The sequence below is a fragment of the Haliaeetus leucocephalus genome, unplaced genomic scaffold (assembly GCF_000737465.1).
Source record: "Haliaeetus leucocephalus isolate CR32 unplaced genomic scaffold, Haliaeetus_leucocephalus-4.0 Scaffold605, whole genome shotgun sequence".
NCBI lineage: Eukaryota > Metazoa > Chordata > Aves > Accipitriformes > Accipitridae > Haliaeetus > Haliaeetus leucocephalus.
This window is the reverse complement of record NW_010973041.1, coordinates 5625185-5652569: the sequence shown is the minus strand read 5'-3', so window position 1 is coordinate 5652569 and position 27385 is coordinate 5625185. Positions and strand designations below refer to the sequence as shown.

Genomic DNA, 27385 nt, shown 5'->3' with positions numbered 1-27385 from the left:
GGGAACGCGGGGGGGGGGGGGGGGGGGGGCGGGGGTGAAAGAGAGGAATACAAGGTATTCATGGACAATGGGACCATGAGAAAGGAAAAGGAAAAAATCAGGCTGTAGCTGAGACCGTTTCAGGTGTTGGGCTCCCCATGGAGGCAGTCCTGGCTGCTGCTCAGCACAGAGGCCTTTCTCCTGCCCTGTCTCACAAACACTGCAAGCAGTGAGATGCCAAGGAGAATGCAGTCCTGTGCAGGATGTGTGTGCAGAAAGGGAAGTGGGGCATGGAGGGTGATCCTCAGATTGTCTTACAGTTTTGTTACTGAATCCTGATGCTGTAATTTAACACAAAGCTACACTGCAATTAAGACTGATCCCAGAAATAGCTGAGTGATAGTACAAAATAAAAAGTAGTAGCACTGGTATGGCCTGGATTTATGTTGTTTCAGTGTCATAACCTCAAGCTCTTCTATAAGGACTTCTTTCCTTTGCATTGCCTCCTGCTCCCCTCCTCTTCAGCCAGTATCTTATGCTCCTGCATTTGCCCCCTTGCTACCCTCTGGACAAGACTGAACTACATACACAATGCCTGGCCTTTGGGTCCCTTGAACAGCTAAGCTGTACACACCTACTGTCTGGCCATGACTATGTGATGATGATATGTGTATGACAACCGGGTGATAGCAAGCCCAAATGTGTAGATGCCTGCTCGGGTCCTAGTGCATCTTTTGCTTAAATAGTTCATGCCTCTTCAATAACCAGCTATTGATTTTTCACAATCAGTGGAAAACTTGCATGGTTGAAAACCCTGCTCTCAGCTGAAGCTGGCAAATACTGCTCGGTATGTTTGATAGTTATTAGGGGGAGAAAAACACAGAAGGGCAAACATTGTAACTGCTCAAAAATATAATCAAGAACACTGGGGCTCCCTAAACTCTGTTCTCCCTGGATTGTTCTCCACAGCTTCTGTTGCCCTTGCTGGCAGGAAGGCAAGGTCTGGTGATGGGTGGCTTCAGAGATCTGGATGACTTCTCCACTGTGGTTTGGGATGGCAATTTTACTAACGAACCCATCATCGCTGCCACCAGGTACAAAGCAAACCATGAGCTCCTCTCCAAATGCACTTGAAAGTAAGCCAACCTGGCAACTTTCTCTCCTTTTCCCAGTAATTGTTTACTCTGCACACCAATGAGACAGAACACGCCTACAAGTGGACACACAGACTGAACAGATCACCCTCAAACTAATAAATGGACAGATACCCTGAGCACTCTTTCAAATGAAAGCCAGCTGTATAAATGCCAATAACTACAAGCCCCTCAATGCTACAAAAACCACATGTTAAATAATGTCTTTTTTGAAAGCAGCTATAGTGGCACCTGATTGGAAAAAAGCCTGTAGCAAAACCCATGGATATGGATAGGAAAAAAAGAAAGAAAAAAAGCCATTCAAATGCACCTGATATATCTTTGCATTACCACTGTCTCATATTTACTCTCTGAAGGTACTATTCCTCTTGTGCTTTTGTATACACAGGCATCCTCTAGGAAGTGCATTTAAGAGTGTTAAAAAGATCCTGAAATGTCCATCTTGCAAGATGCACTCTGAGCTTCAGAGCAGCTTCCTAATATGCTGTATCTTAACTGTAGTAGAGTGAGTAAGAAAGACATTTTTACAGCTGAATCACACATGCTTTACACAGAAGTGAATAGGCTTTCTCTTTTAAGGTTTCTATGGAAGCCTTTAATACCCAATCTGTGGTAAAAGCAAGCAAATGCTACCAAATTCTACAGCATTACTGAGAAAGCCTGAATGAAGAGCATTGAAGAGGCTCTCAGCAATGTTAATGCACCTACAGAGAAGGCACTCCCTTCATCTACCTGGTAAGTCTAGCCACCTCTTCTGGAAGGACTGTATAGCTGTAGTGCTCCTGCTTTCTCAGTGTTTCACCGTTCACGCTTACTCAGTGTCTCAGTATGGTTCTGGCAGAAACCTGTAACTGAGCCTGTGTTATCCTGGCTCCATGCATTAAACACAAAACCATCCTGTTGTCAATAAGGCATTTTCCATGACTAAGAAATATTTCCATAAAGCCAGTGAAAACAACAACAATGGTATATTCTGCTTGCTCTGGGTTTTCTCCTAATACATTTTTCTGGATTAAATACATGCTTTGTAGTTGTTTTTTTCATGGGTCACTGTTAATTGCATAACATGACTGCATTAATCACTTTCCAACACCACAGCAGATTTTAGCTAGCAGAACAGCTAAGGAGTACTTAATGTCAAAATCCAAACCAGTGCAAAGGGATTTTCCTTCACTCTCCCTTCCTAATTTATGTGATAAAATACTCCTGGGATTAACAAGACAGCTATAAACTGTGCCTTTGATCTTGCTCCCTTTCATAGTCTGAGTAAATTGAGACTAGCAGATCCAGCACATGTAAAGGTAGGATTTTTAAATTTTTTTTTTTAATTCAAGTCTTCAGTATGGTGGAGAATGGCACAAAAAAAGCACAAATATATCCTTTCAATGCTTCGAAGGATATTAATTCAGCATCAAGACAGTATCTCAAGGCAGACTTTTCCCCCAACTTCCAGACAAATTCCCTGTTAAAGGAAGATCATGCACCAACACGCAATAGGTGAATATTTTTAATGCTCCAGAAAGTTTTCCAAGTACTACAATCTTCCACTTCTCTACAGACAGTGAAGATGAAGGATCCTTTCTTTGTGGCTGACTGCAGCTTTCCCCAAATTTTTTGCACTGGAAGCTACTGTGTGACAGAAGCTTTGACAGGCAGGTGCTCTTTCCCACTATCCCAGTCTACCTGAAGAAGCATGCATCTTCAGTTTATGTTTTGACTGCTGGGAAGTCAATAGCTCTAAGTCTAGCTTCTCAAGATACCCTTATGGTACTGGCCAGCAATTTATTTTCTATTGAAAGCTTCCTGCCTTCTGTCACTGGAAGCTATAAAGGAAGACTAAGTTTTCCAGGATTATCTGAAGAAAGTCCTGCAACATAAGCAGAAGTGGACTGCTATATAAGAATGTCCTGAGGAACTCATCTCTAGCTCAGATCCCTCCTTTCAGAGCCATGCCTTGCTGTTCCTTTAAGAGCTGCAGTGTTTGCTGTAGTGGTATAAAGTGCTAATGCATCCAAGGATCTACCCTAACTCTCTCCCTGAACTCAGTGCCAGAGCAAGTTACAGAAGGAGCTGATGACTTCTTATTTACTAGCTTCCACTGCAGCATACTAATGTCAAGTGCATTCAACTCAAGTTAAACATGTTGAACTGCAACATGTGGCTGTTGAGATGAGGGCTGCTACCTGTTTTTTTCAGGCCCTCCTTGGAAGACATACCAGACAGGGCTACATGGGGATGCTGCTCACCTAAATCATCAAGAACCCAACCTCAAGCAGAGATGAGTGATAACAAAACAAAACTGTGCTCCTATGTACTTGAAAGAGCTCCAGAAATAATGTTTTCCAGGATGCTCTTTCCCATGTCTCCCCCCTATCACACCTTCTGATTATTTCTTTTTCAGCTGACATTCTCTTACAGTCAACTTCTAGGACACTGCCAGTTGTTTCCTAGTAAAACTCCACTCAAAATTCTTCTGAAGACTATGCTCAAGGCCCAAGCTTTCCTGTTTTTCATAAGAAGGAACTGTTAAGAAAGCAAAATGTAATTCTTCCATGGTTAACGTCTCCTAATGCCAATGTCCATCTATGCCAGGAGTCTGGTGGATATTCTAAAATACCCATGCAGCAAGGCCTTGTTATGTATTTCACTACTTGGTAGGTTTGCTGGATTTACATAATATAGATAAAAAAAATCATAGAAATTGGGTAGAGAGAGGTTTAAGGAAGGAGAGTGTAGATTCCCTTGCAAAAGACTGTCTACCTAGCAAATATTGCTCTGCATTTTCTATTGTAGATGTCTTCCTTCCATTTTAGGAAAGAGAGAAACGGAGTGATTGGAATGGGAGTTTACCTTTGGAACATTCTTTCACCCATGAGCTAACAGGATCAGATCTGCACGCCCAGCTATGTACTGAGCAGAGAAAACCACTGTTCAGAACAAACTAATCCAACAGAAAAAGACTTTTCAAACACACAACACCCATACCTCTGCAAGTAGCCTCTGATCCCGACCACTGGCCATTGGGCTGACAAAGCCGGATGCTGCTTCCCACGAGATCAAATCCTGCTTTGCATCGGATGCCACAGGCAGCATTAAAGTAATTGTTGCAGACATTCTGGACAAAGTAACCATTTTCAGGGGGCTTCAGTTCAGGGCAGTGAACAACTAAGTAATTAAACAATGACAACAGAGTTATTATGCTAGCTGGATTGCAATAGGCTTCTGAAGGAAAACAATTTTTTTCATTTCCAACTGGACTTGCATCTTGGTACTTTTCATCTTTTGGAATGACACAGAAAATCTTGCATGCAATTTGACATGTCCTTCACAGTGCAAACACAAATAACAAAATTGTCCCAGCACTGCATTGTGCATTCCAGGGGTATTCTGTTCTTGGATGGAAACACTTACCTTCACAGGTTTGTCCTACAGCATGATAACCCTCCTGGCATGTACAATCCTCAATGGAGGTACTTCCTGGTGGAGAAGTATGATTCTCATCGGGACATGAGGTGCAAGTGCTGATTCCACCTGGTGAACCTTCAGGCTTGTATGTTCCTGGTGGACAAGCTGTTGAGCAAAAGAAAACATGACAGAAAAGACTTCAGGATATGCACCTTTCACAGCTAGCATAATTTTTCAGGTGTTTTGCTTTACTTTTTTACATTATTTTTTTCTACCTCATACATCCAGTGTCACTTAGGGCAGGAGCATTCTCCACTTAAAGTGCTGTAGAGTTCTTACAGGGGTGAACTAAAGCCCACCAAACTTGGTGGAGGTGTCTCCAGTGACTGCCTGGGGACTGAAATTAAGTCCATAATTAATCTTCTTGAAAAGAAGGCCAGTCCCAGAAGACACAACAGATTTTCACTGATAAAACCTGTGCTGACCTCACAAAGACATTCTTGATTTAGAGGTATAAAAAATTAGTTCAGACAAAATCCTTGCCATTCAAAACTACACCAAAGCTTAATGCATACAAGTTCTTAGTAACAAGCTAACACAAGCTAACAAAAAACCCTGCCCTTGATTTACACATTATGATTATATATGATCCACACACTATACTTGCTAAAATGTATGAACCACAAACAATGAAGCAATTAATCAAAGCAACTGCTCCCTGAAGCTTTTTCACTCATTTATATCCCATTTAATATTTTTAACTTTGTGCATCTACATGCACAAGCCTTAAAGAGATTTAGGAGATGTCTTCAGAGGCAGGGAAAATGCATAGGTAAAAGGCACCTCTCACCTGAGAGCTTCAGATTGGTTGGGTAAGTCTGAGTCTCACCTCTCTCTGCCTTGAATTCTATTCTTAAAGAAACCACCATAATTACCTTTATTTATTTCACAAGGATGGTGTGAGAAACAATGGAATGACTAATCAACAGATGCTGATAAAGTGAAGTATGGATTGCTTAGATTACTACTTGAAACAGAGCTCAAAGATACTTGTGCTGAAAAACATACCTCCTGATGTAAAGTTCAGGTAATATTAACACTGAAACCCAGCCAAAAAAGCTCTCATTTCATTAATTTCACTGTCTACATATTTTCCTAATGGCCACACTTTCTATTGCAGACTGCAAGTCAGCCTTTGATTTCCTCCCCTCAGCACATTTTGTACCATCTGATGCAGCTCTGGATGGTATAGGGAACCGTACAACCATAAACATCCTCAAGTGCCTTCCTTCTTACATCGTCAGGTGTGCTCTGCTTCTGGAGCAAATCTCTCCTATTGAGGTATATTTCCTGGAGTTCACAGATTGTGGCAGTATCAGTCTTTTCTTTGGCAGATATTGGACCAGCTCTGTTTGTTCTAAGTTAGATGCTAAGATACTCTGACTCTTGTCCTCTTAATGAAAACAACTTCCTGCTTTCTAAGCAACTGGGGGAAAAAAAATAACCAAACCAAAAAACAAATGCAAAAGAAACCCCAGCTTTCTTATTCCTCATCTGTCATGGGAGAACTGACTTTCATAAGCCAAATTTTATGGATTACACCTTAAAAAATCAACTTATATGAACAGTTAGCATTTCCTCTTTCCAGAAGGAGTACAGTCTTTTGAATAGTTTCCAGATAGAATATTTTTGTTTCCTTTTCAGAAAAATTTGCAGTTTTATTTTGAAGAAAGCAACCGAGTGGCTAGCAGTTAAGTGGAGATTTTGGGTGCTGTAAATTGGCTTCACAAATCTGTATTTTAAACACACTTTTAAAAAGACAATGAAAATGCCTAAGCAGTAAAGGATGTAAGTACCAATCAAAGCATTTCAGGAAGAAGTAAGGGCAGAAAAATCCAGTCAGAATTAGAGCTGGGAATTCTTCATTATTGTTTTGGGACTTTCAGAAAAGCATTTGCAAAAAAAATCCCTTTCCTATCGTTCACCTGCTCTTCCCACCCAAGATATTCCTCTTGGACTGTTACTGCTTCTTTGCCCTTCTTCTGTGCAGAAATCCCCTCCTTGGACATTTGGTCTCTGAAATATCTCTCATGCTTCAGATGACCACCCCCAAACTGGCCCAGTATCAGAGGTATTACTCTGAAATATTTCTCTCTGGCACTTTGCAGAAGTCTCTGTGCATCCTTGTTAAAACTAATTGGTATCCAGCACAAAGTGATAAAGTGCACCCAAAAGGATGCAGGAGAGTGCAAGTTAAGCACCACAGGGACCTGCTGTATGACAAAGCTGCCCTCCATGTGCCAGCAAAAGTAAATTAGTCTCTTCTGTTCTATGTGTGGCATATAAAACAACATCTAAAAGAAGTATATCATTAAAAAACCCAGCAAAACAACAAAAAAACAACCTAACTTCTCTCTTTCTTGCAACCGCACCTTAGATGAAGAAGCAGCAGCTCTTTCCTGTTTCTGTTTTGAGAACTATGGGATAAAAATAATCACCTATTCTATGACGGGCATTTTTAACAACAAACCAAGCAATTTGCTTAGGGCTTTGAATCAGTCTGGCTTCAACAAAAATGGTTCATTCTGAAATTACACTTACAATTTGCTCTTTCCAGTGAAGCAGCAAGAGGTAGGTAATACTGTTAAAACTGTTATTAATGTCTCTACTGGGAAAGGCAAGTACCCCAAATGGCCTGATTCTTTTTGTATGCTTCAAATGCTTCCCACTGCCTTTCTAAAAAGTCGAACTACATCTTATCTTGGTTTTTATGTAGAATTTTCTCCAAGACTGAGTCCCTGAACTGCTCATTGACTCCACATCTTCCCTAGATGTATTCAGCTATGAAAATCCACACAAGTTACATTCAAAATTTCCACAAGTTAACACTTGGTTACAGAGCTATTTCCAAGTGTGTGAGGTCACACAGTCTATCCTGTGATGCCAAGAGATGGTTTAAGAATGGAGCATAAGCATGCTGACCTCTGTGCATTTCCATGACAGCCGTAGAGGTTAGCCTGGCGACAGCTTAGGTTAAAACCATCCAAAATCAGCTGTGGAAGAGCAGAGCTTCAGCCATCTGCTGCAGACTTGACTTGTCCATACCTGACCCAGCTAGATGGCAGACCCATCTCCTCCTGCTCCAGACAGCACTACAGCATGGCCCAAGTCTACACACACGGATGCATTCAGAGGCAAGAGAGAACTCAAGGGGCAAGCACATCTGAAGAGCACACGTGGCCCCATCCACAACTGATCATACCGATGTCTCTCTGGGGTCTCTTCCAAGAATCACGCAGTGCCAGATTTTCACTGCATTCTAGTCACCAGTCTGCACTCACTGACATGCCCCCTATACCTGCAAAAACTGACTGCAGGGAGAGATCATCCTCTCCAGCGCTAATCTGTACAAACAATTTAAACTTTTTTTCAAGGCTTGCTTCCCCTTGCCAACAATGTGATGGTATAAAAAGGCTCAAAACAGTGTGTGAATGAACCCCAGTGTAAATAAGCATCAATCCAGCGCTGCCAAGAATGACAAAAAAGGCAAGAATTTTTAAACGGGGAAACCATTTTAACAGTATCAGCCTTTAAACAGAGAGGACACTTATGTGTACATCTGTATGTATGATCTTCTCAACAAAAGATTTAACTACTGCCTATATGTGAACCATGTTGTTCTTTGCCCAGAGGCAAGGGGATGAGCAAAGAAATGCTTTTTGTTTAATGTAATTCTCATCTTGAGACCAGAATAGTGAATACTGAGTTACACTGAAGGATTACCTCTTTGTTACAGGAATGAAAGGATATTTAGAAGCAGAGATTAGTGTGCTAACTCAAACAAGCACAGGCCGCAAGCTCCCCAAGCACACAAAGATGGCTCACACTGAAATTGTCATCAACCTGCTTTCATAAAATGGTAGATATTCACCAATGATGCACATTCAGATTCTATTGTCTGTGGTAATGACAGTGCAATAACCTTCTGATCAGAAATACAAGGAAATAATGCATGCTTACTTCAGCATGCCTCCTGCATTTTCTTCCTCAGTTATACTCTCCTAGGTTATACAACTAACTGAAAAAATGTAACAAAATCCAGCATGTTTCTTCTGGTTTTGAACACTACAGGGCTGGATGACTTCTTAGGCCACCAAATGAATACATTTTTTTTACTCCTTTATCTATCAAAAAAAAAAAAAAGTTGTGCATAGAAAAGAAATCACTAAAAGGGAAATATGACACAGGCTTGCTAGAAACAAAGACCCATGGGGTAGACATAAAAACACTGCAGTCAATGCATACGTATTGACAGCATAACCATATGTCAAGTCATTGCCTGAAGCTGAACAATGGACGTGGAAAGTTAGGAAGGTCCACCAGGAAATCGAAGGACAGACTTCCAAGTTCAGCAGAAATTCTTCAGCTCTGCCTGCCTACAATAATGACAAATTTGATATTTTAATCTTCAAGCAAGAAGAATTTAACACCGTAAAAGTAACAACATAAAACCAGGTATATTTCAGAGATTCATCAAACACTTAACACATATTATCCAGTTTGGCTTTTTTTAAACTGCAAATACTAAAGCCACTGGCAAAGTTAAGCCAACCATTATTGAACCCACACAATGGCAGGAAGACTCCAGTCTGGATTTAAACAGGTAGAGATCATGTGTCAAAGGATTCTAGTCTGTGACACAGGGTCACAATTCTTCCTCAGAATGTATGAGTACAAATATTACAAACAAACAATTCTACCTTAGAAATTTAAATCTTTTAAAATCCTGGGAGAGCAGGAAAGCTCAGTTTCCTCTCCAACTACACTAGTGTATCTAAGTCACTGAAATGGAATTATTCTCCATTTATCCCAGTGTAAGAGAGAGGACATTCAAACTCCATGTATTTCAAAGCTTAATTTGAGGGATTTTGTATTTTCTTCAATATATAATTTCTCTCACTAACTACATTTACTAAGTAATCCCTGGCATGAGCTGTTCTTTCCACACTTTATGCTAATGAAGGATCCGATTAAAGGTTTATCTTTTGCAGGATATGGCAGGAATCAGCTAGGCAATATCCTGCTCTCTCCTGCATCAACCTGAGCTCTATTTGTACACTGCTCTTGTGATGATTGTAGTCTCTAATTCTCATTTTTCCGCATACATGTAAAGCCTAAATGAAATGACATCTTGATACAAATCACAAATACAGAAATAGTCTTTATAATTCAATCCCCAAACTTTTTAAATGAGGAAAGCAAGCCTAGTTTCCATATAATCAAACTGGTTTTATGCTACTGTAATTACTTTTATGACACTGAGTACATGGACATGCATTCAACATAATGAAGTGGTGAATCTGTCCCGGAATCAGAGTATACCATGAATACCTATTTACTGAACATACATCGGCATTCAACCTAGCATATGCCGTCTTGTACTTTTAGTCATTTGTTGGAAGTTATGTGGAAGATACAGTGTGTGCCTAGAACTACTTTGAATTATAGATCACAACAGGACAACCAAAACCTCAAATTAACTCACATTTACGCCCTTGGAGGAGAACTACAGCCTGAAGGTGTGGGCTTTCTCTCCCACTGCTTTGCTTCATCTAAGATTCTTGTGCCTTGGCAACAGCATAAAAATAAAAATAAAAAAATTAGAAAATATGTCACCCTGGCCTTTGTGTGTGTGAAACAACTACTGTGGTAGCTGTGTTTGCCATCAGTCATTTTAAATTTGCCACCATGAGTGGGCCTGACTATAAAGCTTAGTTATTTTACTAAATAGAAGTAAAAACTTTCACAAGGAAGGAAGTACAAAGAAGTAACAGTACATTATTATGTGCTACATTTTTCTACCCTGACATTTGCACCTCTCATCCTGACAAGGTACTACACGATCAGATTTGCCGAAGGGCCAGGCGCACCCCCTATTAGAAGAAGCACTAGGAAGAAGGGGCTGTTATGTATTCCCTGTGACAATGGCCTGCCTGCCAAATAAAATATGTTTTACAAGGCTAATGCATGGTGTCACAGAGAAAATGGAGATCCCCATTCCACACCAAGCAGCCAGAGACTTCCTGACACTTTCCTGCCTACTGCTACAGCAGACAAAGAGTTTAGGATGTCTTGCAGTACTAGCATGTAGTACTGCCTAACTCTCCCTCCTGCCTCCAAAAGCTATTCTGCTGCTGCTGCACAGTTCATGAGTGGCGTCTTTAAGGGAAGAACAGGAATAACATGGGAGGCATACTGATTGAAGCCACGATTTCATGAAACTCCCCAGTTCCCTGCCCTCTCCATGTATTCCGCAGTGATATGTCTTGGCTGTTGCTCTAACTGTTCTATTCTGCAAATGTGGGGCACCAATGTGCCCCAGGATTCTGTAAGTTTCAAGTCTATTCTACTAAACCAAACAATGAACCATGGTTGTTGGTTTCTCTCCTGGTGTTCACAAGCCAATAAATGCTCAGCTTGGGCCAGCAGAAAAAACAGATTACTCTGGCCTCTGAAATGCACCTCACTGGACCTGCACATGAAGATATTTAAGTCTGCTTCTCAAAGACTTTCCACGCCCTGGGTCGCTACTGTAGAGACTGCATCCAGAAGTTACAGCTTTTGTTATCACATTTAAATTTGGGAAAGTGTTTTTTTTTTAAATCTCCTATACAGTAGGTTTGTCAGAACAGGCACTTTGTGCCCATGAAATGTCTTTGGAAAGCTAAGGAGAAAAAAATCTAAATCTTTGGCAGGTACTGTAATCCACCTTTTTGCAGTTTGCAACATGTATGGTGCCATAAAAAAACCCATGAGCCAGGAGCATGCTAGGATTACAAAAAGTACGCAAGGAAGTGGCTTTAGTTAAACATTTGACATGTATGACTTGTACAACAAGACTGCAAAAGAAAACCTTGAGCTTGCCTTTAAGTGTAGGGATCAGGGAAGGATTTCTGCTAAGACTCAGCATGTTCTCCAGCTCTTTAATATCTCCTGTTAACCCCAGCATGCGCTCTGTATTAATTTCAGACAGCAGTGAACCTGCTCATCCATCTGCTCTTTGTCAATATTCCTTAAGCATCCTTCTCACAGCAACATGATTAGCAATTTAACAAGCTAGATGTCTTCTCTGTTCCTATTTGATGTATTTTGCTCCGTCTCTTTATCACATTTACAAATTTCTTCTCACTGGAGGGAGCAGGCTGAAACATGTAAGAAGTTTAGCTTCTTACCTGATAGCACTTATACCTGATACATAGGGAGGGGTTCTCAAACCTTTTAATTGAGTTTACAGAGATCAAAACTGCAATACTCCTCTACCAAATAGTCTGCAGCATTTAGAATGACTCTGAGATGATCTAGCTCTAGAGCTTTAAGCACTTCTAACAGTCATAACAAACTTTCAGCAGAAAATAATTTGTTCATGATAAAAACGAGAATCTTGGATCCTCTCCCATGGGGCAGAAGAACTGGAAAATTGCCTGGAAGGAGATGCAGTTCCTTGGGTGAACATCCCATCTCAGTACTCCAAGCATACACAGTGTGGAGAACAATCTGCCTGCTGAAGAATATAAGCCCAAGAGCTATTACAGCTTGTAAAAGTTAGGACGCCTACAAGGACCTTCTTCCACAGGGAGGTCTGGCTGTGAGCCACAACTGTGCTGAGCACTCCTGGGTAGGCTTGGGGCCAGTACATTTAGATAGGATTACTGCTACGCAATGATTCTGACTGCAAAATATTCTGCTCAGTAATAGTAGCAGTACTGCGAATATACAGAAAATCCATTTATGCCCAGTTTTAAAACTTTTTTAAAAAGCAGACCAACTATTGTACGTTTAAAACATGGAGAGTGCCTTAAACAGATTGATACTTGAACCACACGAGTGTTGCAAGGACACAGAGCTTTGAAAAGTATTTTAAATCTTTTACAATCATAAAAATAAAGACTACTATATACACTTTTATGGAAGGTAACTTCTCTCTTTGTCTCAAAGCATATGGCTTACTCAGGAATAAAAAAAAAGAAAATCCTGATTCCATGTGCTGTACTGTAACTTAAAAAGACCCTACCCATGCTTCATTCAAGATACAAGTTCACAAGATACATCCTGACAACTTGTGAAATTTGTGTACACAGAAATGGCATTCATGTATTGAAATGAAGCTTTTTTGGTTTAAATCTCAGTGGCATTTTAGACAGTGTTTAGAGATTTGCTGTTTGCATAGACATCAAATCTAGCCTTGATGATACATTTGGAGGAAGCACCCAAAGCAAACATTAACATGCCTATTAGCTATGGATATTAGCTCATGCCAGCACTTTTGATTTTTAGAGCTTGGATACTGGTTTATGTCCTCATGCTCCTGCATATTTCTAAAATGTATCATGCTAAAAGTGTACAACAAATTCCAAAACTACAAAAAGATCTTTCTGGGAAATTAACTTAATTAACTGTGTAAAGTTTGCCATGCAAATAGAGATTATTTATGAATATATTTCTGTGCAAGTGAAGGTTTTGTGTCCAAAATTTCACACACAATCAGACCCTTACTTAAAAGGGGAAATCAAATCAATTCTGAAATTGCTTTGCTCAGAGCAGAACTACTATATAGTAGGGTTCTCTGGACGTGGTCTTCACCATAATCACAGACACACATTCCTCAGTAAATCTTGATCACTGCTGATGTGACAGCACATCCTACTCTAAATAGTACTGTTCTAAGTGCCCTGGATCTCTGGATAGCTTCCTGCTATTTAAATAGATAAACACTGAAAAGGAACATCACCATCCTGTCCTAGGTGCACTTATTTGCCTTTTTAATATACTTGCTGCGAAGTTATATTTTTGCTTTTATGTAACTGTAAAAAAATACAGACAGGCTGAAGTAAAGCAAATTCCATTAAAAAGAACCCCAAAATTTTGTTTAGTTTGTGCTACACACAGATAAGCAAATACCTTTTTCAGAGATCTAGTATCTGTCTTGTCTGAAGGCACTGGAAGCCCCGTTTTCTCTAGGCCTGGTCCAACCATCGTACCACTTATCAAATTACTCTTCCTTTCATCTGACAGAAAGGGTTCTGGGTCAAGAAGGAAAAGGGAGGGCAAGGAAAAGGACACATTTGCAGAGTGGGATTCAAATCAGATGCAGAGAGCAAAGTCATTCCATACTTTTTCTTACTTTTCCATTACTCCTCATTGTACCAACAAATCCACCGATCCATCACCTCCCTAACAGGATGGACTAATAAGCAGCTACTAGATGCCCAAAGGGCCAAAATTATCCCTAGACCAAATCCCAAGTGATGGCATCAGAAGAGCAAAAAAGCTCCATCTGGGCTGTACTATATGCTGCTTGGTTAACTTCTGCGTGAGCTAGACGCACACACTGGAAAGCAAGAAATAGTCCTCCTTTATCCACAACTGGAAAGAGAAACTACTTGGAAAGAGAGAAGTCTGAGCTGGTGCTAGGGAAAAAAAATTGATTCCTTAACAACTCCTGATGTGCTACACCCAGAGGAAACTGGACAGAAGTTGGAATCTACTCCACTGCCTGCAACTCTTGGGACATGCTGAAATCACCACAAATCAGCCAGCGCTTGCTCAGCATAGCCTACACTTTCTGCCAGAAGCAGGGACCAAGACTGTCATGTTACACAGCTAACTCACCAGATCACCTTCTCCTGGGATTCCTCAAAGGTAATTTTAACCAAAATAATGGATTTGAGTTTAGAAGTTGACAAAGCATGCACCCCAAGCTTCACAGCACTGATATGTTTCTGCAGCGAAGAACATGCCTGGTGGTTCAAGATCCATTTCCATTGTGTTCACCTACTCAGCAACTTGGACAGTTTTGTGTTCAATGATTCTTGGGACTTAGGACTGTAATTAAAAAAATGGCTCTCTGGTCAAACTGAACAAGCAAACTGGCTTTCCCGAGAGCAGCAAATTGCACAAGGAATCCAGGAAGAGTCAAAGACTCTACATCCTCAGATTTTCTCCTTCTCATTCAGGCAAAAATTGTGAATTTGCTCTCCGGCAAAATATTAACGGAACCTTGTATGGTCCTGAATTATTTTACTAGTCTAATGTGAAACATTCCCTTTCTGCTGTTGCCTCCTACACCCCCACTCCCAGAAGCTGTTGGTGCATAGGATCATGAAGAAAAAAAAAACGGATACTATTTCTGCTTCCTTTCTCTGCAGATCAGAGTAGTTCCAGTTGCTGAATCACAGATGGGGAATGCAGCAAGTAAAAGCTATTATAAACAGGAAAGTGAAGCCGTTTGTGCCAGACCCTCAATAAACTGTCACTACTGCATTAGGTGCCAAACTTGGCCTCTTTTCCACATCCCTTATTTTTATCATTAAATATACTTTTCAACAACAGTGATTATACTCCTATTAAGTAACGTTTCTGAGCACTGAAGATTTAGCACATGACTGTGCAGATGGAGAACATATGTCACTACTTCCATGTTTATTTACTTAGCAGCCCAGGCTAGGAGTCAGACAGTTTTTGGTTAACTTAAGAGAGCTGGAGCACATGCAATGGCTCAGGCCAGTAATCAGACAATAAAAAGTGGTGGTTTTGCCAATTGTTTTTTTACATATTGTGAAACTAGCCCAGCTATCCCTGTGTAGAGTTCAGTAAACTGTTTTAATCTCAATGTTACAGTTTCTGCTTAATTCCTGGAATCACTACTGATACCCATGATTTACTGTGAAAAATGCCACAAATCCCATTCTCCATTCCTCATGCAAAACCTTTATGGAAACTGACAGGTTCTCCTGAATTTTTTTAAAATTATCTAAATATGTAGATCAAAATAGAGTCGCATTTGTAGAAAGCAAAAGCACTGAGAGAACAACTACATCACTATGCTCACTATTAACCACTTCTTGCTCAAGAAACATTGGAGAAGTGACTGCTTCTCACTTCCCCCATTTTCCCTTGTCCTTCTCCTCTCTCATTTCTTTGCAAGACATAAAGGAATTCCTTAAGGACAGATCTGATTTGTGCTAAAGTAATGTCAGCTGCAAGCAAAAGGACTACCTCAGATTTGAACTAAAGGAATGTGTTTTAAGTACTAAATCCTGTGCCTGCCAACAAAGTAAACTTTACTACTGCAAAAGCTACGGTAAAAAAAGATTAAAGATAAAAAAGATTATGTTGCAGTACCACAACCAAATACACAGCCTTCGTCCTCAGTCTAGCAAAGCTTCCTTCTGTGGAGAACCTCCATTAAAACATTTCTGAACAACACCTTTGCATCCCCCTCTAGACAGCGATAACCTAGTATCCATCTCTTAGCCACTCTGCAAAGACCTAACCTTTTGCAATGCAGGAGTTCTGCCATAAAGCAGGAATCCCTGGCTAGTGAGTCATGTGTTCATAAGGCCCATTCTTGCTCAGTATTGACCAAGCATGTGCTAAAGTAGCAACCTGCAATTGTTTAAACTAGAATGAAATAGCCTACTTCTGTTGCCGCCAGAAGGGGAGCAGGGAAACAGCAGTGAGATTCTTTCAAGAACTGTCAGGTGCTCAGCCTCTCTGTACATCAAAGTGAAACTGTGCTCTGTGTCCCACTTCCCCATCTTCATCTCAGCTTCAAGGGTATTTTTTCCACCTTGAAGAAACAGAATCACTTGTTCTCTTTCTAAAGGGCAGTGACGTCCTTTCTATGTTTTGGGAGGAAAAAGGTCTGCCACACTTCTGGTCCTACCTTCTTCTCTAACTGCATGCCCTTTTTCTGAGCTCTTTTGCCATAAACAAGGCCATCTACACCCGCAGAGATGTAGAATAAGAAGGAGGGAACATTCTTAACTGCAACCTGAAGCAAGAAAAAAACGTAACCAGCAATAATGATTAAATCACTGATTAATGGACCTAAGAGTTATGTTTATTGAACCACTGATTTTTAGCTATAAAATCTATTCCTAAACAGCACTTGATTCCAATTAGTTAGGTTCACAAGATAATTAATGCTGTCTAAAAATAACCCAGTTTTTCCTGAGTTGGAGCCAAGTTCTTGGCTAATTTCTTGCACTTTTGCAGATTGTGAGCCAGTGAGGGATGCAAATGACAGGTGATAAACTACCTCTCTGACGTAGGAATATGAGGCACTGCACTTTCTACTTCAATGTAGGAGGCCTCCCCAAAATGACCTTAAAAGTAGTGAGAATAAATCAATCTCTAACATCACTGGGAGTGAAATTTAAGATGTTACAGACAACTTTGTGAAGCGTCACATTCACAGACCTTGAACTTGTTACTTTTAAAATTTGTCAGTGCTTCAGCCTTGAGGCAAAAGACAAACAGCTGTAATCCATCACCTGCATCTTGAGGGATAGGTAGTAAAAGGGAGGCGGGGGGAACAAGAAGATAGGAAGGGGCTTCCCACATGTTCTCAGGGTGCAAGTTGCCTTCTTGCCTGTGACACAGTCAAAAGTGCGCAGGCAGCTGCTGAAGAACTGCTGGGGATGGTGAAGAGCTATCAGGAGAGTGAAAACAGCAGAATCCTCGAGGTTGGCAGGGCATGAGACATCCTTTGTCAACCAGAACTGAGGGCCATGCAAACCATGCTCTTGGGGCCACAGTATAGCTCAGTACTGCTTCTAGGCCAAACTCTTCTGGCACCTAGACTAGGACAGCCATTATAGTGCATGAGTACCGAAAAGGAGCATCACTGCTAAGTAGTGGAAAAGGTAGGAATGAAGGTAACCCTCAGCTACTGTTATATTAAAGAGATACTGGCAGAGGGTGCCTCAGTGTCTGAGCCCAGTATGCTCCTTCTTATTCCAATTTTTTTGTGATCACATTAATTCTGTTCTCATGGGTTTGGACTGTGAGCACAAGGTGAGCTACTGGTCCGCCTAAAAAAGTCATACATGAATACAGCTTGGCTGCTCCCATTGCTGAAATTGACTCACTAACAAAGACGAAGTGTCTTTGCCTTTGTGTATTCCTGTGCCATGACCTAACCACCACCGCTGCGCTGCCATCGAGACAGTTTTGTGAAGTGTTTTTGGCCAACTGGGAAGAATATGGGTGCCCACAAAAGTACCGTGTTTTAAAAAATGGTGTTGTATTTTGTAAGGCATTGTATTTTGAATTTCCATTCAAAAATAAAAGAGAGCAAAATTTATATATGTTTTACTCCTCTACAATTCACATCACATAAAATTGAAGTGAAGGGATTTGCAAGTGACTGCATATTTTGATCCTTACTATGTTGAGGCAAAGACTTATACTCTGAAAAGAGGGAAATTGAATATTTGCATTTCAGGCGATATTCTTTGCCAAGTTGACAACAGAAACAGGGCTAGAGGATGACAGTATATTTAGGTATACAAAGTAATGCCTCTGTGAGATAGATAATAATGGAAGTTCAGAAGAAACACCAGCTTAACTACACATAGCTATTCTGGTGTATAACCATGAGGTTTGGTAAGCATTCCTTACGTTCTGTGTTGACACCAAGACTCCTCAGAATAAGGCTACTCAGCCTCCCACTCTCCTTGTACTTAGAAAAACCTAGTCCTGTGAACTGAGTTACTTGAAAGAGTAACTTTTGCAGCACTTCATATTCCTGCAGGCAAACCCCTCTTCGATACCCTCTGTCTTGAGACCTATGGCACCTCTGTGCCACAGAGGTAAAAAAGATGCAGAAGATTTAAACTAGTTAGCTGCTGCATTTAAAGGTACTAGAGCACCTCTACACTGGCCTGGACTCCCCAGAGTGAGTACACACACTGTTGCTGCTGTAAGACACATGGGGTTTGTCTCCTAAAGTTACTGCAGCAAGCCTTAACAGACTGCTGTTCCCAGGCCTATGTAGGCTTCACAGGATGCTCTGAGGGCAGCAGATGGGCAAAGTGCGAAATGAGGGACAGGAAGAGAAAACACAGTAAGAGGCCAGCATTTTCCTCCAAAGCTCTAGGTGTTTTTACACAGACATTAAACTCAGAATATAAATATAGGCCCTTAAATTAATGTGACTTAGAGTATTCTCAGCCCATGTAGATGTATGTGTTTCTGTGCTCCACCAGCACACTGAGATTTCCTCTCTCTCTCTCTCTCTCCAGTTTTTAATACCACCTATGTGTATTTCCAGGTAAGAGTTTTCCCAGGGGAACACAGTCAGAATGTAGCAAGCACTTTTCCATCATAAAACCATAAAAACTGGAGCTGAAGGGAAGCCTGACAATAGTAATAGGAATGTTATAGTCTGGACTATTCTGTGAAGCCCTAACCAACAAACAGGCTGGAATTAATAGCAATAATCTGTGAAAAAAAACGATGGAGCATTAGCAGTCATAACGTAGGAAAATTCTTGTACTTTATCTTCTGGCATTCTTGCTTGAGAAACAAACTACAAGGAGATGGAAACTTTGCATGGGTATTTACTATGGCATTTACAAGGGAACACCCTTTGTTTGAACTTTCTGGGCCAAAAATCGACTTATTTTTTAGCTATCCTCAGTATGTTTCTTTTGCTCTCATGGAAGAAAACTGAGCAGATTTGCCTCATGGCCAGGAGAAGGAGCCAGATTTTAGGTTGTTACAATAGTGTGCAGTTCTGCGTAAAATCAGTACAGCTGCACACACCTACACAGAAGGAGATTTTGCCATTCCTCTACACTTTACACTAATGAAAAACTGCAAGTTAGTGCTTAATCCTATTGGGTTTTGTTTCAAATCTGTCAGGTCCAAATTACAACTGAACAACATGACTACAATTAGACTACATGATTAATTAAGCTATACACACTTCTGTAAAACTAATCTTTCTCAACTCCCCACCCCCCGCAAAGGTCCATTCATTCTTCCCATTCTTGTGGAGGAAAACACTTCATATTTAATAAATTTCAGACTAGGGAGAAAATATTCAACTCCTCAAACTACCTTCAGATGTCAGCCCTACTAAAACATCTGCCCTGGAAGTGTGAGTTGCTGGTCTGGCTTTGTTTTGCATGGTAACAAATTAAACCCTAGGGTTTTGGCCTGAAGAGGTTCCCATTTCTGAGCAGAGTCCTGATTTCTGTTTTCATCAAAACACCAATAAAACCAGGAGAAACCAATTTCCTGTTTGATGAAACTGATCTGTGTTGCTGTTTTTTCATTCTCAAGAGACCCAGTCACACTCCACCATGCAGTCAGCACTGTTTCTGGATGAGAAGGTTGGGCCATCTACAGATTTTAGAGTGACAGAAGAAAACAGGGCTGCTTACAAGACAGCAGACCAAACTGCTCCCATCCATTCTGGCTGTTGAATACCTGGTAGATAGATTAAGCTTATCATAAAATGTCTGCAACCTATTTGTCCTAATTCTGCTCCAAGTTGAGTGGGCTTTTGCCTCTTTTCATCATGGTGTTTTTTTCCAGCATCCTCTACCTGCTGCCCACTGCCTTTGCTGGAGTGGTACCAGAGTCAGAAGTATTTCTGGACTGCTGCGGCTGAAGAAACAGAGAAATGTGCACAGCAGGAGGAAGCAAGGAGCATAGCTGCAGAGGACAGAGAGAGAGGGCTTCTCACCTGGAATTGATTGTGAAATGATCTGAGGAACCTGCCAGACAATTTTCCACTGAGAACACAGAGAAGTCAGCTGGACAGGACTGAACAGGAGAGGCAACAGAAAGGCCATCTCATCCCTTCTCACTACTATCTTTACTCTGTTATGATAGTAGTGGCCAAATGGACAGAAGGTAGTGGAAGGAATATCTATATTGCCTTTTGCGTAAATATCCCTTGAAAGACTTTGTTTAGGTCAAAATCCCCAAACAGATGACTTATTTAACTGTGGGTTATGACCTGACAAGCTTTGTGCACCTTTGCTTCTACATTTTATTATCCCTCTCAGCAAACCCAGGGCAATTAACAGATGACCATCTCTGAACACTTGCAAAATGACGGAAACTGCATTTTATACAAAATACTTGATTCATATTGGAAGAGAAATAGACAATTTTGTTTAAAATGTTGAAGGGAATAGTACTCATTCTTACAGAGAACACACTTTTCAATATTCACTGGCCTGGGTAGAGTGACTATCACAGTGTAAATCAAGCCAAGGATTTAAAAATAAAATGAAAATATTCCTACACTCTGTGTTCAACTGAAAACAGATTCTGACAGCTAAGAGTCAAATTTGTTTGACCAAGTGACAAACACACCACGTACAATCCATCAAACTCCAAATGCAGAGACGCAGTGACTGCCTAATTTTGTCACATTAAGAGCACTATGCTCCAGTCTGGTTAAATGAATCAGCTTTGACAAGACTTTGGAAGACTTTATTGATCCTACGAATCCCGATACCTATTCACAACTTCACAGGCACTAAGGCTAAACCTTACAAGTTAATTGTAGCACAGATTACATCCTGGGAAAGACTTAAGTACTTAAAGGTGATGTTTTGGAGCCTTAGGGAGCCACTAGGGACAAAATAGTTAATTAAAACAAGCTCTAAGTCTCCTAACCTCTCTCCTCATTTCAATAATTAACACTCTTTGCTGTATACTGCCATGTTATTTTATCCCTGCTGCACTCTTTCCAGAATTCTTATTTTTTCTTCTCTAAGACAAAAGCTACTTAAAGGCTCACAGAATGCTAAGATGTCTGCTTTTAATTTGTGAGACTGGCACAAGTTCAGGAATAGTATGTGTGTGCACTTGTCTATGAAAACATCCTGGCTATGTGTTTCTGAAAAGGTAGTGAAGACAAGATGACATCATGTAATCCATAGGGGTAACCAAAGAATGTTGTAGTAAAAACTCTTCATTAAGGGATTCAATGGACAGACAATTCCTCCATTAAGTGCCTGGTATGATACAAGTCCCAATCCTGAAAATGATCCTCAAATCTGCAAGACAGTCAAAAAATCTGTGACAACTGGCTGATGAATGTTTCAGTCAGTTATTCAGCACAAAGTTTGTAAACTACCCACTTCACCTGGGATTGCACAGCTGGAAAAGGATGTTTTCAAACCATGTAAAATCTCAAGGAAGGCAAGACAGCCTGCTTTTAATCCTGTCTAGAGACTCAAGGCAAAGCCCAGGCTTAACAGTAAAGGTTTTACAGTCATTTAACTAAAGGCTAAACCTAGCTGGTGCTGTATTTACACTTGGAGCCTTCTTCACTGTGACAGCCACCTGCAATGATTACACTGTGGCCAAAGGACAGCCTGGTAGCTCCAGGGAGGCCCTAAGTCTGATCAGCACAGAAAGCTGGAGACTATTTCTATGTCATGTCTATTTCTGTCCAGAGCATGGTTTCTGCTACTCTCAAGCCCTGCAGATGGTTGATTCTTCTCCTCTAATTGCACATATGAACTTTGGCCAGAGGCTGTATTTTCATGACATTCTGAGGTGATCAGGACAAGTCACTTCCAAGATACGGAAAAAAGGGTAACTTTTCCATCACTTTCCAACTCTCCATCAAGTTTATTTCAGAAATAGCTCTGTACTTAATACAAAAGAAAGAGTCTGTTTTGGCACAGGAACTTATTTTCTAAAGCCTCAGATGACATCTAGTTGGAAAGGATGAGACGTTTTTCAATACTGCACACAGATGTAAAATTACACACCTCTGCTTTTCTGTTCTGCACATGTCAAAATTAAATCTGGGTTTTCACCTTCACCCTAAAACTTCATTTTTAAAGAATTTCCTCAGAAATGGTGCTGGTATATCCAGAAAACTTTTTTTGTTGGTGGTTTTTGGTTAGTTTTAGGGTTTCTTTCTCTGCTACAGTTCAGTTTTAAAAGCAAAGGAAACAAGCTACATGGTGCAGAGTTAGAAAAATTCTACACCAAAGAAACATCATTTTCCATATTAGCTATCATGTTACTTAAAATTTTTACTTTTGCAACAGAAGATATATATAAGTTGATACATAAGGCCTGGAGAAGAGAGAAAAATGAATCACTCAGTTCCAAGGACTTGATCCAAAACTCATTAACACTACTGGAAATACTCTTATTCACTTCAACAGGCTTATCAAAACTAAGGATATGGTTAAAAAAACACCAGTAGCTGCACATATCATTTGCTTAGGTGAAAAAAACTTGTACCAAATTAACCATGAAAAGCTCCTTTTTTACATTTTTCCAAGTGTTTTGGGTTTGTGTGGTGGGTTTTTTGGTAGCAGGGGAGGGGCTGCAGGGGTGGCTCCTGTGAGAAGCTGCCAGAAGTTTCCCCGGCTCCAAGTTAGACCCACCGCTGGCCAAGGCCGAGCCCATTGGTGATGGTGGTAGCGCCTCTGGGAGAACAGATTTAAGAAGGGAAACCTGCAGTGGGGGAGGAGATTGGAATGCGAGAGAAGCCCCTGTGCAGACAGCAAGGTCAGTGAGGAAGGAGGGGGAGGAGGTGCGCCAGAGGAGGGGATGCCCCTGCAGCCCGTGGTGCGGCAGCAGGCTGTCCCCCCCCAGCCCACGGGCAGCAGATGCCCACCTGCAGCCTGGGGAGGATCCCACGCTGGAGCTGGTGGATGTCCCCAAAGATGGCTGTGACTCCATGGGAAAGCCCGTGCTGAAGCAGTCTGTGCCTGAAGATTGCCCCGCGGAAAGGACCCATGCGGAGAAGTTTGTGAAGGATTGCAGTCTGTGGGAGGGACTCACATTGGAGAAGTTTGTGGAGAACTGTCCCCAGTGGCAGGGACCCTACGGTGGAGCAGGGGAAGAGTGAGGAGCCCTCCCCCTGAGGAGGAAGGAGCGGAAGAGACAACCTGTGATGAACTGGCCCCAACCCCCATTCCCCATCCCCCTGCGCCGCCGGAGGGGAGGAGGGAGAGAAAATCGGGAGTGAAGCTGTGCCTGGGAAGGGGTTGGGGGAAGGTGTTTTAAGATTTGGTTTTACTTCTCAGTATCCTTGTTTTGATTTGACTGGTAGTAAATTAAATTGATTTTGGTTTTTCCCCAAGTTGAGTCTGTCTTTTGCCCATGACTATAAGTGGTGAGTGATCCCTCCCAGTCCTTGCCTCGACCCCCGAGCATTTCTTTATATTTTCTCCTCATCCCACCAGGGCCAGGGCGGGGGCAGGAGTGAGCAAGCAGCTTTGTGGTGCTTTGTTACCGGCTGGGTTTAAACCACGACACCAAGCAAAGCCATTGGTTAAATGTTAAAACTTTTACACTTTTATGATGATTTGGAAAGCTCACTGTCTGTCTCTAGAGTTTGTTAAAGAGTTTTTCTGATGGACTGAATCTGGAGTAAAATTCCACTTTGGAAATGATGAGGTTCACATAATCTTAAACAAAATAACAATCCTCCACCAAAACAAAGGAAAACCCCCAAGCAAGTCTGCATGATCTTCCCCAGCTGAGTTGTGAATACTTAGATCACAAAAGAAAGAAAATAAAATCCCAGCCTCATCAGGTTTTTTTCCTAGTTACATTTATAAAATCTATAGTTAAAAAAAAAAATTAAAATTGTTTTGCTACTGTTTCCCTTCAAAGATTTCACATGGGGAAAGCAGATCACAGCAGTTTTACAGTACTGTAAGGAACACTTCAGCAAATGAGAAAACCTGTTAACACTTCATACACACTGTGCCTTAGGAACCTTTTTGGTATCACTCTGTTGGTACAAGGTCATAAGGCTTCAAGGAATAAACTCATCGAAAGAAGCTTCTACTGCCAGAAATGCCCCGTCTTCATAAAGCAGGTTGTACAGGTGGGAAACAAACTACTTAGGTGCCAGAAGCCACTTAAAATGCAAGCAAAACTACTGTAGTATCACGCAAGCTAACATTCATTTCTGTCAGTGATTCCTACCAAAAAAACCCCCCACCTGACATGAAGGATTTACTACCATTATGCTTTTAAACTACCAAGCCAAAGGAATTTATCTCTATTGTGTGCTCCATTTTGAAAAATCTTGCAGCATCCAAATCCTTTTTTATACTCGGCCTTTTCTTTGCTTCCTATAGCAACAAGCAGGAGAATCTCTACCTGAATTTCCAAAAGCAAAGCAGGAAATACTGGGCTTCAGGGGACAAATTTTTGAGAAAGCAGATTTCAATGCAAAAAATCTGGAAGAGCATGCCTGCATGCTTCCAGATGTATTTATCTTCTACACAAAATATCTGTAAAAGCCATCTTCTACAGTCTTTATGCAAACAATAATTATGAACGTTTTAACAAGATTTATTTAAAGATAATAACCTACTAAACTTCCATTGCCTTGTCTATAGCACTTGCTTCCTATATCCACCTTTCTCATCCACTTGTCTTCCAGTACCCTCAGTGAAAAACCAGATCGATTTACATTTCTCCTGTACGTACCCATCATGATGTTATGATACCCTCACTAGAAAAACACACTCATTTACATTTCTTCTGTATTTAACCATCACGATGTTATGCTCAAATTGTTACCCATAGTGAATCAAACAAGATTTATAAGAAAAAGAAAAAATACACAGAATGATAGTGAGGAATGTTTTTGCAAGTATTAATTAGGCATCAATTCAATGTTGCTTAGTCATGGGTATTTTGCATCCTTCCTCTTGGTTTACATTCCTGCTTTCTTGTTTTCTCTTCTCCTTACGTGACAGCCAGTCATTTTAACTCAGTAAATTCACAATAGAACCTCTGCATATTATCACAGACAAAAAGCCACCAAAGAGAGGCTGTAACAGAAGAAGGCTCTGCTCAGGAGAAGCATTTTTAAAAAATACAAATCACAAATAAAAGAGTAAAGTATACAAAGGCATCTCATCCCCTAAAAGGGTTACAGAAAGGGGTTCATGATTAGACACCTGTTAAGCAGAAAGGGAGAATCACTGACTGACAGGCGTTGTACTCGGAGCAAAGGCTCCACAGTCAAGCTTTTCTGTCTCTACAGTAGATGAGTCCAACTCCAAGTGTCTCCAAACTGCTCATGTTTTGTAAGCATTAATTAATGCTTCATTAAGTACTTCCTTGCCTAGCTGTAATCCAAGTTTTTCCAACTCGTTTAAAATTTTTATTTGCTTTCTTCTTTTGGTTATCAAGATCTGCACATTTATGTGGCATAAGGTAACACACTAGCAGCCATTTGACATTTTCCTCAAGGACATGCTCCTTTTTCAATTCACCAGTTGTCAATGGCTGCAGGTCTCAGGAGAAGCCTTCTTTTAGTGAGAGCTAAGCTAGAACTGAAAAGTATTTTTCTGATTTAGAAATAAAAAACAAAGGAGAGAAGAGGAACCAAACAAAACTCCTCTTCAGTTTTAAGATGCAGTTTCAATAGATCAAAGTATGAAGTGGCACTGCCTTGTGAGACAGCAAGAAACTAAGTTCTAAGAGCTTGAAAATCCACAGTTCTGTGAACTAATTCAAACCTTGAGATTCAACAGGCAAATTTAGCCTGAGATTTCACTATGGCTGGAGACATTTTGTACACTCTCTTCTTCACACTCCCTTTCTTGTTCTCTTTTCTCTCCTTGTCTGTCAATTACTAGTGGAATCTCAGAGTGCTGCTGGTGGTTTTCCTCCAGATCCATGACAGGCACCCGCTGAAGGGTATAGTGTCTGTTATGATACATGTTGTTAACTCTGGATGCCTTGGGGCTTGGAGGGATCTTGTAAACTTAGTGAAAATTTCCATGTACAGTATGACAAGTTCAAGATGGTTGGCAAAGCTTCATTAAGCCTGTAACTCCTCCGGAGTAGTTAAAGAAACACCTCCGCAAAAGCAATATTAAGAAAGGGTAACCCAGCTTCCAGGGGGTGGAAGCTCCTATCAAACGGAAGGGAGGAAGGACACAGCATGGCAGAAGAGAGGTTTAGCTTTCTTTGACTAGAGCATTGGAATCACCACTGGAATTAAAGTTCTTCCTGTCTAAGAAAATAACTGCTAGCAATGTATTAAACACAAAATATATATTATTTTTCCTAACTAGAAAGCTATCCAACTCATGAACATCAGGTTTTGGTTTGCATTCTCAACAGTAACAAACCTGAAAATCTCACAGAAAAAAATGCTCAGATGAAAATTGGGTCCAAAATCCAAGAAACCACAAAATGCAAATCTCCCCTGCCTTGCTGGACCTATATTTCTTCAAAGTTTAAAGTCTTTTAAGAATGTGTTCTGAATTAAAATTTGTAAAAAAAAGTGTTTTCACATGATTTCAGGTTTCATTGGAAAGGCTCTTTACAGATCCATGTGCTGTTTTGTAGACAAAACTGTTGCAGATGATAACTGATAATGCTGCATACTCCTAACACAAAGCCTAGGCAACCTATTGAGTACTTACACATATGGTGAGATTCTACACTTCAATAATTATACCCAAGTAGTGGACCAAAAACAGACGAAAGAAGGAATAACTAGCATAGACCACAATCATTTCATTTACTAGTTCTGCCCTGCCATCTTCTTGGATACCTTATGCTGCAAAAAATGGGGTCCATATGTTAAATAAAAGAAACTACTGGTTGTAGACAACAGTTTCCTGACCTCCCCAATAACGGTGGCTCTGCTTAGGAGGTAACTTCTGAGATGAACATGATGGCTATCATCCTTTAGTTGCATCATCATGAATCCAAAAGGTCATCCAACCCAAGAGCCCACTTAAAAAAGAACTTTCTGTGGAGAGTCTTGCTGAAAAACATGTGTGAAAAGGCTGTGTTAAAGACATATTCCCTAACTTCCTAAGACAGAGAAGAAGATACAAATGGAGACCCGGACATTTGTTTTACTTTTCCACAGAACAAGCAGTTGACTTGAACAGCCCACCTTTTTATTCATGGAACGGGAGACACAGATAGTGGAAATCACAGATTTATTTTTGCTGACCTCTGCATTTTTTTTGGTTGAAACTCAGCATTTGTAATCAACGAAAGGAAGGAGATAAAAAACTGAA

At 40.7% G+C, this 27385-nt stretch overlaps 1 protein-coding gene across 1 annotated transcript in view; it reads right to left on the bottom strand.

The window, feature by feature from the left end:
* Positions 1 to 27385, bottom strand: part of SVEP1 (sushi, von Willebrand factor type A, EGF and pentraxin domain containing 1) — a gene marked incomplete at its 5' end in the record, with an annotated part of 125722 nt that overhangs the window by 74920 nt on the left and 23417 nt on the right. The window contains 2 exons of the mRNA XM_010578179.1: positions 4119 to 4298; positions 4545 to 4703. Coding sequence (XP_010576481.1) covers positions 4119 to 4298; positions 4545 to 4703 — 339 coding nt within the window. The remainder of the gene's footprint in view (positions 1 to 4118; positions 4299 to 4544; positions 4704 to 27385) is intronic.